Below are 12,759 nucleotides of genomic sequence, written 5' to 3'. Positions count from 1 at the left end.
ACTTTTATCCAGACAGTAAAACTTGAGCTCTTTGTTTATTCATACAAGGTGTTGGCATAACTAAGAAAACCTGAGTTTTCTTAATCTTTCCTATCCCTCAAATTCTTCAAATCTAGTCAGGGCTTTTAAACACAGCATGAAGTTCTGTCCCTCCTAAGCACTGTAACAGCAGTAAGTGCTCATGTTCCCAGAGCAGTGCATACATTCCCTGGCTTAATGCCATTTTAGAAGCAAAGGAGGCTAGGTCTTGGAGGTAGCAGAGGTACTAAAAATAGAGTGTATAGAAGGAAATACTGCACTAAGCCATATAAGGGACCCTCTGCAAGGTATAGAATTTGTTCTGTGTCGTTGCTGTTAAAGCATGTTTTAGAGCTACTGTATCCAAAAAAAGGTGTTTGTTAATTTGCGATAATCCTGAGGATCATAAATTAAGCAGCTGTTTTGAATGACTGCTTCACATATAGGATGTCATTTCTCAGCAGTTTACCCTTAAGGTGTGTGGGCTTAGCAAATTTAAGTTACGAAAACATAAACTACTTCTAAATCTGTTTACTTGGTTTATCCAAAATAGTTTGGAGGTAATGCTGTTATTTCTAATAGTAGTGCTGAATCCTCAGTGTTGCAAGAGAAGTTTTTTTAAAAAACCTACCTGTTAAAAAAGAGAAATAGAAGATTGTCTTGATTCTAAGTGAAACTTACAATTACTTTTCCAGTGTCAGAAGAAACCTGACATTTACTGATGTATTTGGTTTTATTCTTCCATCTTGGGGCAAGTGATAAACTGGTGTGTAAAAATAAGGTTAATGTGACCTTCAGGGCATGGGAGCAATGGAATGGTCTTTCAGCAATAAGTTCTCATTGAGGGTTTCAGTGAGTTTATCTGCTTCCATCCCCTGCTTTCTCAGCAGCAGCTACTCCAGCATTGGTAGCAGTGTGACTGTGCTGGTGCAGCCGGGGCGCCCCTGCTCAGGAGTCCCACGCTGTGTATTAGCTGACTGGGCCTGTGTGCTCTGAGTGTTGGCCTGACAGCTGCATCCCGTGGCAGTGCCAAATGCAGGAGCACCTCATTAGGTCTTTGTAGGTAGCTGGAAAAGCTGACAAGGACTGCCTAAGACGTGGCTGAAAAATAAGCACATCAACAGACTGCTTCCCCCTCCCAAACTAACTTGGTTTGTGGTTGTCTTTAAAAATGTAACAGAAAAAATACTGGCAATCTTACTAATTTCTAGATCTTGTGTAAGTACCCATAATGTTGTTGCAGGCCCCCAGCTGGGTGATAATTAGCATGGACTCCATGATTCCAGAAGGCTGATCAGTCACTTTATTGTACTATACTTACTGAGAAAGCCATTGCCCTCGCAGACAGTCACGATGCAGGTGGACCCAATTGGTCCTTCAATCTAAACACCATCACCACTGGCCACTCAAGAAATCACCCTTTGGTAAAGAGATCTCCATAACACAATCCACATGTTTGCAACAAGAGGTGCAGCAAGTGAAGATAAGAATTGTTTATCATTCTCTTCTCAATGGAGAATGATAAACAATCAACTCCAGGACAATGCCTGGGAAAGTTGTGCGTTGTTCTCTGTGGCCAGAGAGCTGCCCCACATTGTAACTGCTGCGTGCAATGTTTGGATGTCTTGAGAGGCGTCATGTTAATTCCTCTTCTTAGAGGGAAAAATCAGAGGTGCTGAACACACTGATCTTAGGGGCTCCATTCAGTGGCAAGGACCTTTACTTTCTCAACTCTGTAGCCTTTTCAAGAATGTAGAGTTCAAAGTAACACTGGCAATACATGTAGATTTATGCAAAGAGTGTTGTGAATTCCAGTTGTGCCTGAAGTCAGTAGCTTCATTAAATTAGGAACCAAATGTGGATCTGCTCCAGCAGAGGAATAGCCTGAGGTGATGATGATGATGTATTTTGCATTTGAGTCACTCTTGTGCCAAAGGGAAAGGAGAGACATAGCTACAGTTCTGATATTAAACACATCCAAAGTTAGTTTTCCTCACTTGTTCATTTGCCTGCCAAAATTTGAAGCTGTAATTTGACACTTCACAGTATGTATAGAAAATGATGAGTGATTGAATGATATTTGTGGTTAAGCATGAGGTGCAAGTTGCCACAGACTTCTGGCCTGACTTTGGAAAACTCAAGTGATCTCTTAGTCCATCATCTTCCCTGCTGTTTTTTCAGTAGCACAGACTTTTATATTTTGTATATATCTGTTCAGCACTTCAGGTTTCAGTGATAACTTACAATGTTAAAATAGTTAAAAAATTAATAAAAGCTTTGTATTCTGTTTACTGGGGTCAGTCGGTCTTTTCTGAGGAATCTGTGGATAGACTACTGAGTCTGCTTTTCATTACAGTTTCAGTTTTTGTTGAACTAGAATTCTGCCTTAGGCCAGGCAATACATCATGCTTTTGATTTATAATAAAGAACTAAACTAGCAGAAAACCCATGTAATAAGATGGTTCCTGTACCCTCTTCTGCTGGAGGGGTTTCTCAGAGGGAACCAAGCTAAATGTGAGGTGTTGTGCTCCCCAATTCTCATAATCTTTCACTGGATCCCTTTGGTGCTTTCCACACATAGGCTTGTGTGGTTTGATCTGCTTCACTGAGGTGCTTTGCATATTCTGAAAAATGTTTTCCTTGCAGTTATCGCTGTGATGATTTTGTAGTCAATGATACCAAGCTGGGCCTGGTACAGAAGGTCAGAGAGCACCTACAGAACTTGGAAAAGTAAGTAGTTTGTTTGCACCCAGACTGCCTTGGGCAGACTTGTAATAGTGCATCATTGAAGTGGCGTTTGTTTCATATGTTTATATGTATCTAATTACGTGTGTGTTAATCCTGTGTGTCTGACACTGTGTTTAAAGACCTTTTCATCACTGAGAAGCAGAGGTGCAGAACAAATGGATTTGATTGATCACGATCGTATGTCTTGTTCTGTTGTCAGTTGTGTCAAAAAACCAGAATAAGCTTTTTTATTGGAGAAATTCAAGAAGTGGTGCAGGTGGAAGTAGTCTTCATATTAATTGTGCAGTTTGATTTGCTTGCAAAAACATTAAGAAGACTTAAGAACTTGGAACTGTACAGAAGAGACATTTTTTCCTTTGCCTCTGTCTGGTGCTGTTCCACTGGAAAGCAGATAATCTGATCCTGGGTGAGGTATGTGCTTTGGCCAGTCCTAGAGAGCAGAGTGCTTGCACAGTTGGCCTGAAAATCTTACCCAGTGCCAAGCAGAAATAGGGGTGCATTCAGTGCTTCCAGATACATCAGAATGCCCCCGAGTTCACACAGGACTCCTGCTATGAAATTCCTGTGATCTGGGGAATCTCTGGATCCTCCCTGAGCTAAGTGTATCAATTACTTGGTAGGTTATATCAATATTTTCATTATTTTCTACCCTCTTTTGATGGTCTTGTCAGGTACATTATGAGATGTAAAGATGTTTAAGTATAATGAGAGGTGAATTGGAAACATCCAAGTGATCCAACTTCTTGGGAGGTAGAAGATGCAGTGCAGGCTTCCATTCTGGGTAATGGTGGTTTTTGAATGCTTGGAGGGCATTTTAATAAAAAAGAAAGAAAAAGGAAAAAACATACCAACCAAACCCTGAAACAAGCTATGATTTCAGCATCAAATTAGAGAGAAATCATCTACTGGTTTAATTGAGGGGCCATTAATTTCCATTGTTGTGCAAAAGACTAAGCAATTACTTTTGTAACTTAGTATTACACAAATGTTAGAACTTCATGTATTTTTCTTTAAGTAAGAGAAGTCCATTATAATATGCAAGTACTAACATTCCACATATTCTTGATTTTTGGTAACTTCCTTTTGTTCTGATTTTTTTAAAGTGTATTTTTAAAGGCTTAGATGATTTTTCCTGACAGAAGAAATTAATTCCTTTGACCTAGGAGAAGGATGAATATTTTAGATGACAAGTAGCTGCTACTAAGGCCCCTTTTGAAGGCACACATCCCTGAGCAGAACATCCTGCATAAACTTATTGGTGGCCCGTGGGGCTGTGCCCTGAGGGAGGCGCAGCCAACTTCATACTGCAGCAGTGGGGAGCCTGTTTGCTGTCAGTGACAACTGGTGACAGATGGAATCACTTGGTTAAACATGAGTTGATTTTCTCTGGTCCATTCCACACAATACGTTGTTTTTTTCTGGTAAATAACCGCTTTTAATTGTTTTCCAACAGTTCAGCCTTTACATCAGACAGACATAGGAAAAGAAAACTATTGGAAAACTCATCTCTGAACAGCAAGTTACTGAAAGTAAATGTGAGTACAACAGATCTGGTACAGTAAGTTAAAAGGGTTTTTGTAAACCTGCTGAGGTCTATAGTTGGCCTAGACCAAGTGCTTGGTGCACTTTAGCATCTTCTGGGCACACACCTGAAAAAGCCCCTTCACACACAAATATGGCTGATGCTCTGCTGCATTTCTGTTGATGTAGGCTGAGCTTTCCTGGGCTTTAGAAGGGTTTCATGTCAAGATGGAGCTTTGCTTTTCTGAGCAGGCAAGGAGCTTTTGTCATTTTTTTGGTTTTCTGGATTTTTATTGTCCCAGGTGCAGCAGGCAAAGGAGGAGGTACATCCTTGAGGGAGGCTAAGAGTAATTGTTAGGAAAAAGTAGAAAATGTTAAAGGTTTTTTAAAAGAGCTCAGTAAAACTTGCTTTCAAGAGGAACTATGGACTGTTTTTAAGCTTTTCTTCTCCCATTTCATCTTCCTGCTATTTTAACTTCAGATCTGCAGGATAGCACCCAGGAGAGGAGGATCCAGCCCTGGCTAGATGGCTGAAGGGCTGCATCATTTCTTCCAAACAAAGGATGTTGCAAGTCAGGCGTCTCTTTTGCACAGATTGGATTATGGGAGTTTCTTATTTTCATAATTTCTCCCTTAACTTGAGGATGGAGGGGGAGATAGTGACCCAGCTGTATTCAACTGGCTCATTTTCACCCTTGGGAAAATGGGAGAGAGATGGAGCAGAGCTTTTGGGCTGTGGGACAGCAGTGTCACCAAAAGGAGCTGGAGCAGCAGCTCCTTCAGCCATAGGAACAACTGCCCGAGGGGATGTGAATGGGCATAAGAGCCTGGGGTGGAGCAAAGCAGTTGGTTGCTGTTGGCAAAGTCTGGAGGGGTTTAGTTACTTTTAAAAATGCACTACTACAGTCAGTTTAGGGTTGTCTGAATGTGCTGTCTGCACTTCTTGCACTGTCCCAAGCTTGCAGAAATTGAGGAAGCCTAGGAGAAATAGTGGGGCTTTCTTGCCGTGGCAGTACACAGCATCACTGTCTAGAAAACTGAAAGCCAGTAAAAACCAAAAGAAACATTCCAGGCAACGTTTAGATAAGGACAAGGCAGACTCAGAAAGCTTGAACTAAATACTTATTTTATTCTTCCTACTCTGTGCTGTTTTGTCAGTTTTATTAATACTTCAATATTGCCTCTAACAACAGATTGTTTTTTATTGTTGGCATATTGAATCTTGAACTGCAGGGGCAATGCTGCATTAGTGCTGTGCTGTGGCACTTGGGGCAAGAGTGAGAAAAGAATTTGCTCAGGACACTACAGTGTTTGCACTTTGAGACACTACAAGATTTAAAAGCCCAGCTATTAAATTCTGTTAGAATAATGAAGAATGCCCAGAAATTTGATGAACTTCCAGTGTGGTATTTTGTGGACAGTGGAATGTGTCCAAATGTTGCAGATTCTAGAATCATAAATGCAGTGTTGTCCACATTTTTCTTCCCTTTCCTCCCCACCCACCCTGGAGATAATTTGACAAAAAGCAAGTGCATCTGTGGGTTCATTGTTCTAGGCTGTAAATGGTGTGTATTTTGCTTCTCTTTTTTCAACTCTTTGCCTCTTCTTTCCACAGTCTAACTTGACTGTTTATTTCCCAAATAAATGCTGTTGTCTTGTCTTTCAAAAGCCCTTCTGGCCACCACAGAATCCCACTGAGACTCAGACTAGAGCTGGTGACTTAAAAACAACCTGGAGGTGACCACACTGTGCATATTAGACATGGGAAAAGATAGATGAGGATTGGTACTTCAATTTTTCAAAGGCACTGTAGGGAAATTGCTGTCCAGTTCTCACTGAACACTTATTGGAGTGTGAATATTTAACATATGTACACACAGATCCTTGGCAATAAGAGCCTGTGATTAACTGTGTTGTCCTATTCTAGATTTATTTACACAGGAAAATATGTAATATAGTTTTCTCTTGGCAGGCGTAAGAAAGAGTTTTCCTGTCAAGATGGAGCTTCAGGGCAGTTTGAGCTGCTGAGGTGGTTGCTTTAGCTTTGCAGCTGCACTCAGTGTAGTTGTTATTGTTCAGATCCGTGCTTGGTCCAAAAGTGATGGATGTGGAGGGGGGGAAGTGTGGAGCAGTGAGAAATCTTTCTGTAACCTAACTGTTCTCATTCTAGGGAAGCACCACTGCCCTTTGTGCCACTGGCCTTCGGAACCTGGGGAACACTTGTTTCATGAATGCAATCCTTCAGTCACTCAGGTACCTTCCCCAGCTCTCTCTCCACTCTCAGGGGCCTGTGTGCTCTAGCACTGGGCAGGTGAATTTGGCACGTTCCCACTGGACAGAAGCGCATCTGAATTTGCAGGAGTGGGTGTGCATGGGTTGATAAAGTTGTGTTTCATGGTGTGAGGCACATCCTGTGGTACAGCATTCCAGAGGAAACGTGCCGTGTCCTTGGCAGACCAGGAGAGTGCCCCTTCACTGCTGAGGCCAGTAAAACAAGTTAACTTCCTCAGCAAATGCAAGTCTGGGTTGTTAGGAAAAGACAGCTCAGTCTGGCAGGGTATCTCTTAGTCAAAGCAGAGCCAAAATGTAATTATTTAGGAAGCTGGGATGACAGTGATATTTGCAGATCTGTGTAGCTACTGACAGAAGGTATTTGCTATAGTGTTTCTTCTTCACTGCATGAAGTGGTGTTTACGCATTGCAAAGAACAAGCTCCAGAATACATAACGTTATCCTTTTTCTCTGCCCTTTAAGGATTTCATTCTTATTTAATTTTTCCTAGTAATATTCAGCAGTTTTGCTGTTACTTCAAAGAGTTGCCTGCAGTGGAGCTGAGGAATGGGAAGACGGCAGGGCGGCGAACGTACCACACCAGGAGCCAGGGGGATAACAATGTGTAAGCTGTGTGTGCCTTGTGAGCTCTTAACTGTGCGGGAAACAGCAAGTTCGGGCTGCTGGGGCCACTGGACACTTTTGATCTTGCACAGTTCACTGGGGACAGAGGTACAGAAGAATAGCTGTCTACAAAGAAAGAAACTCGTATCAGTTGCAGCTCGCTGTTACAGGTCTGATGCTGCAGGGAGAGGAGTCACATACATCAGGTAGTGCTGGAGTGGGACGTGTTACATCATGTTAAGTCCTCTTGATATGTGCTACAGACATGATGCTACTGACTTCCAGCTAAAAGAGGGTCATGAGGATGTGACTGCAAGTCAGTTTACTGTGACTACTACTACAGAAAGTTTAGGAGTAAGTGATTGATGATCTGTAGGTTGCTTGAGCAAATGTTGAAAGGATGATGTTAGCAAAGTCCACACTAAAATGGCAAACAGTGCATAGGTATTCACGTGAGTCTGTCCTGAACGTCTGAAATACAATTTTCTGAATCTGTGTGTCTTCAACAATTGTGGGTAGGATTTTGGACTTAAAATCTTTGAAGCTACTTGAAAGGATATTTACCCAGTTGTTACAGTCTTAACCCAGCTAATGTCTGATACTTGTACCATTGAACAAGTAAACCTCTAAGGGTTGTAAACAAACACACACTAAACACCAGCTCTTACTTTCTTTGCAGTTCACTTGTGGAAGAATTCAGAAAGACACTCTGTGCTTTATGGCAAGGAAGCCAAACTGCATTTAGTCCAGAGTCTTTATTTTACGTTGTTTGGAAAATAATGCCAAATTTTAGGTAAGTTTTTTTTTTAAAAAAAAAAATAACAGTATTCTTGATTGCAACCACGTATTGCTGGTGTCCTACTCTAAAATGGGTTGCATCCATAGGATGCACTCTGTGCAGCTTTCCATATGCCTACAGATGTGTGCAAGAAAGATGGAGCCAGCAGCCTGCTAGCAGCACACCAGCCACTTTGGGGTGTGCTTATGGAGCCTGAAGTGGTGGGGCAAGGGAGGGGCAGCTGGAAATGGGTTCAGTTGTTTGTCCAGTGAGATTTTGGTTGATGAAGTGAAGGACTGTGAGTGCTGCTCTCCCTGAGGAGGGTAACAGAAGAAGCTGTTGCTTCTGCTGCCCTCTGTGCCCCTTTGCCTCACGCTGCAGCGGGGAGTAGAGAATGCCATTTGTAATTACTACAGGCACAACTGCAGGGCCTCTGGGCTCTCCTGCTCCCTGGCTGCTCTTGTGCTGCATGCCAGGGCAGTTCTGCAGCCTCATGCCAAGTTGCAGCATGTGTGTTTTGCTGATTTACTGCTGTGTAAGTAATATACTCTATTTTCATGGTTACTGATCCTCTTTATATCCTATCCTCTTGCCACTGGGAAAAAGTGTTGGGAGTGGGCTTGAATTGAATTGCTTCAGGTGGATGGACGTCAGTTTTGTTACACAAGCAGACTGTCAGAGTTAACTGCTTTTTGCTGAAGGGCTTTAACATAATTTATTTTAAACAGTGTATTGTCCATACAATCGTGTCCTTTTAAAGATCTGTATCTATAATTATGTATCTTAACAAATCCAAAGCATTTTCCATCTATGATTAGCATTCTTCTATGCAGGTATTAATACATGCACCAGGAGCACAACCAACAATGTGGAACAATTCCTGAGATTTATTTGTTGCAGGCCAAGTGTGCCAAGCTCTTTTAGAGGAATTTCATATCGAAAAGGTGTCTGAAGCAAAGACTTTCCATACATCTAATCTTTGGCTGTTTAGTGTGGTTGCTTATGTGGTTATTGAAGAAATCTGTATTCAGTAAACTAAGCAAATCCTGTGGTATTGTAGCAACTTTAAAGCCCTGCACAATTAACATGCAGCTTTGAAGCAGAGTTTGGTTTTACTACTTTGTTTTAACAAAGTTAAATTAATAAAATATAATTTTATTATATTTTAAAATATAATTACTTTGCAACTTTGGGGCAGTAAGTCCTATCTTGGCTGTACAGGACTGTGGCCTGTTGAAGCACAGCAGTGTTTCTGGGTGCTGGGTTTTCTGTTGTAAAAGGCAGGCAGTGCTGCCCATGTGTCTATATACAGACTCCTTGATTGCTTTTAAAGCTGCTGGTTTGGAAGAAAGCATTACTGTAATCCTACAAGGTGAAAATTTATTATTTTTATTCTGTTGTCTCTTAGCAATACTCTCATTGGACGCATCTGTGTTCCTCACTAAGCACAACAGCCTCACATTGCATATTTCTGTTGCAGTGAGTCTGTTAGCGTTTCTCTCCCCTTCTGGGTACTCTGTCATGAATCTTACAGGATTTTTCCCCTCCCCTGAGCGCTCACATTTATATACCCATTTGCATTTCTGCCCCAGACATTCCTACCTGACAGTTATTGCCAGCACTTAGGTGGGGTAGTGAGGTGGAAAAGGGGAGGCCTGATAAAGCAGCTTATGAGAACGGAGAGGAGTGGAGGGGCAGCCAGCTCTTGCCATGTAGGGATTTCTGTAGCTTGGGCCTAAAATGACCTGCACATACTTAGGTCAGTGTTGCACAAAGTTTTCAGTGTTTCACTATGTATCTTGTCATGCTTTGGGTGACAGTGTAATGGCAAGTGAACAGCAGCTGTTTGTTGAATTTGATGTGTGATTCAGCTTAAATAAGTTAAAAGGCATGTTTTACCCTGATGGCTTTTCTGTTCTTTTCAGTAAGGATTCCTAGTTGCGAAATAATGTGATTGAGCAGCATTGCTGCTGATGGCACAGCACATGTGAGACTGGAGCCCCGTCCTACCCAATCCAAATGCTCAAGAGAGGCTCTGAATACCCCCACCATTACCTCCCTCTCCCAGAAAATGAGTTATGCAGGGGAAGTGTGCAACTCTGAGCATGGCTGTAGATCTCATCCTAGAAGAAACGGTGCTCTCATCTTAATTATTTCTGACTTCATATTGATGTGAAAGGTGCATGTGGGAAACAAACCTAGAGACTAAATTCCAGCCTTTGGTGAGGAGGGACTAAACAGACAAACAAACACTTCTACTTGCCAAAGTGAGTGGGATCAGTGACTGAATGAGAACCACTCAGAAATACTGACTCTACATCCCACAGGAACAATATTCTGTGCTGTCTTTCTTTTGAATCTTACCAGGTTTGAGATTACAATATATCGACCTTCATCTGTGGCCAATTCAAAGTAGGGACAAATAGTACCCTGTCTGAATGAGATTCAAAGCAGTTCTGCAAAGGCACATCAAACATAGTCAGTACCAAAGGAGACAGAGGAGAAGCCGCTGCTGCCATCCATTATTTCAGTTAACAGGGACACAGTCCTGGGATGCCCCTGGCACAGGCAGGGCTGCTGAGGCCAGATAGCAATGTGGCAGCTCCACTAGGCCCAGTGTGTTGTGTGAGCACATGGCAGGTGTCTGCTGCTCCCTGCTGCTTTCTCTTCCTCTCCGAGTTGCGTATTAAAGGTTTCTCTGTTCTCACAAGAGGCATGCAGAGAGCGTGAGCTGCAAAGGACCAAAATCGCTGAATTTGCCAGGACGCTGCCGTGTCTTTCCAGAGGCTGCTTGGAAAACTTTCTTGGTACCAAGCACATATGGAAAGTCTGCTCAGTAGGATTAAAGAAGCAAAGGTTTTTTCCTGTGACCCTGGTGCTTGCTGTGTGTTGCCTCTAAAGTGATTTTGTTATTGTTTCCTTTTCTCCTAAGGGGATACCAGCAACAGGATGCCCACGAGTTCATGCGTTACCTTTTGGACCATCTACACCTGGAACTCCAGGGTGGCTTCAATGGTGTTTCACGTTCAGTAATCTTGCAAGAAAATTCTAACCTGTCTGCAAGCAACAAATGTTGCATGTAAGAAGTGGGTTTTAATTTCTTCAAAGTCTTCGTGCCTTTGCATGGGTCTGCATGTGGTGGCTCTGGAATTTCAGATCAGTGTTCTTTGTCTGAAGTTTTCTTCAGTGCTTCTAACTGTAGGCAGTGCAAAGCTGTAGGTTATGAAGATGAGCGTTCTGTATGATCTGTGTCCCTTCAAAAGGAAGTGTCGTAGATCAGCAGTTTTCATAGGTGTGAGTGAGCATACAGGCTAAGTTGTAAAGACATTTTAATTCACTAATCTTTCAGAAATAAAAAACTGTATTTTCTATACCCCATAGAATTCTTTCTTCTCCCCAGACAATATACTTATCTTAGGGTGATAGATGGCCTGAATGCTGCAGGAGTGAAAATGATGGCCAGCGATTTTGATGTTTAAATTGTGAGCAGACTCCCTGGATAAATGACTGAGTAGTGCAGTTAGTGCTTGAAGTCACTTTTCCAGCAGATGATCTCATGTATCACTTGACAGTTCCAGCTGGTGCTTTTTTTTTGTGCATAATTTTGGTTTTCATGCTAGTGTGTACCTTGAAACAGGTGTAATTTTTGTGTTTGACTCCTTTTTCTTTATTTCTCAAAACACTGTTTTTTCTGACCTCTGTCCTAGCTGTGTTTTCTCTCAGATTGAAACTCTCACAGGAGAGAAAACCTTATTTTGCTTCAGGAAGGCAAGTTGTCAGATCAGCCTGCACATTTGTTCTCTTAAGTCCTTAATTCCCTACAGAAAACTAGAGTTTCAGTTTTTCCTTCTCTACTGATTAGGACAGAGTAAGCAGGCCTGAGATGCAGGATTTTATAGATGCTTTGTTAGGGAAAGCCTAACAAAGTTCAGACTGTGCTCTTTACTGCATTTATGTCGTGTTGCTTGTGCTTAAAAATCCCCTGGAAGAATCTTAAAATGTTTGTAGAATTGACATATATTTGAAATCTCAACTGATTTTGTTTTGTCAGTATTTTGGATGTTAAAATCCCAGGAGAATTCAACCTTTGTTCACCTATCTACTGTAAATTTGTCTTGAGAAGGGCTGTTCAGTTGTGCAGTGACGTGGGGTAAGCTGCCCTTCTTGTGAGGGCACTTTAATGCTTCCAGTAAAGTAATAAATAGGCTGGGAATGCACTCTTCTTGTGCAGCAGTCCAGCTGAGCAGCTATTTCCTCATGCTCAGGAAGCCTTGAGATGAGCTGTAAAGATGTAGGTGGAATGCAGGCAAGAAACACAGGTTTCTGCAAGCCTTAGTAGTGTGTAATAACATAACTTGAAATTTGTGTGTTTTTTAAATTGGACTGTGAGAAGGAGGGCCATTACATAATCTGCTAAAAAAATTCAGTAGGAGAGTAATGAAAGCTTAGAGAACAACGCTGATCTTGCACATTGTTTATCATGTCTTAATGCAACTTAAGCTGCTGTTGGCAGTGAAGTGCAGAAATGTGCTCAAAGAAGTCAAAAGCACAGGTAAGAAAGGGTGTAGAGTTAAAACAAAAATATGCTTGACCTACCAAAGAAAGAATTTTTGTTTCAGATGAAGTCTTAATTACAGGGTTAAAATCCTGGACCTGTGTGAGCATCCAGTACAGCTCCACATAGAAATGCACCCAGCTGCACCACAACACTTTCAGTTTGAGCATCTGCTTAGAGCCCCCCAGTTCAGCATTTCTTTACGTCCAAGATAAAGCAGTGTAGGCACCACGCTCATGTGATG

At 41.9% G+C, this 12,759-nt stretch overlaps 1 protein-coding gene across 4 annotated transcripts in view; it reads left to right on the top strand.

The window, feature by feature from the left end:
• Window positions 1-12,759, top strand: part of USP3 (ubiquitin specific peptidase 3) — a 41,760-nt gene that overhangs the window by 23,047 nt on the left and 5,954 nt on the right. For all 4 annotated transcript variants that reach the window (XM_038147634.1, XM_038147635.1, XM_038147637.1 and 1 more), the window contains 6 exons: window positions 2,665-2,748; window positions 4,220-4,301; window positions 6,458-6,540; window positions 7,070-7,183; window positions 7,862-7,975; window positions 10,893-11,039. In XM_038147634.1, coding sequence (XP_038003562.1) covers window positions 2,665-2,748; window positions 4,220-4,301; window positions 6,458-6,540; window positions 7,070-7,183; window positions 7,862-7,975; window positions 10,893-11,039 — 624 coding nt within the window. The remainder of the gene's footprint in view (window positions 1-2,664; window positions 2,749-4,219; window positions 4,302-6,457; window positions 6,541-7,069; window positions 7,184-7,861; window positions 7,976-10,892; window positions 11,040-12,759) is intronic.

The sequence above is a fragment of the Motacilla alba genome, chromosome 10, assembly GCF_015832195.1.
Source record: "Motacilla alba alba isolate MOTALB_02 chromosome 10, Motacilla_alba_V1.0_pri, whole genome shotgun sequence".
Classification (NCBI taxonomy): domain Eukaryota; kingdom Metazoa; phylum Chordata; class Aves; order Passeriformes; family Motacillidae; genus Motacilla; species Motacilla alba.
Note: the sequence above shows the minus strand (reverse complement) of the source record. Positions and strands in the feature narration are given on the sequence as shown.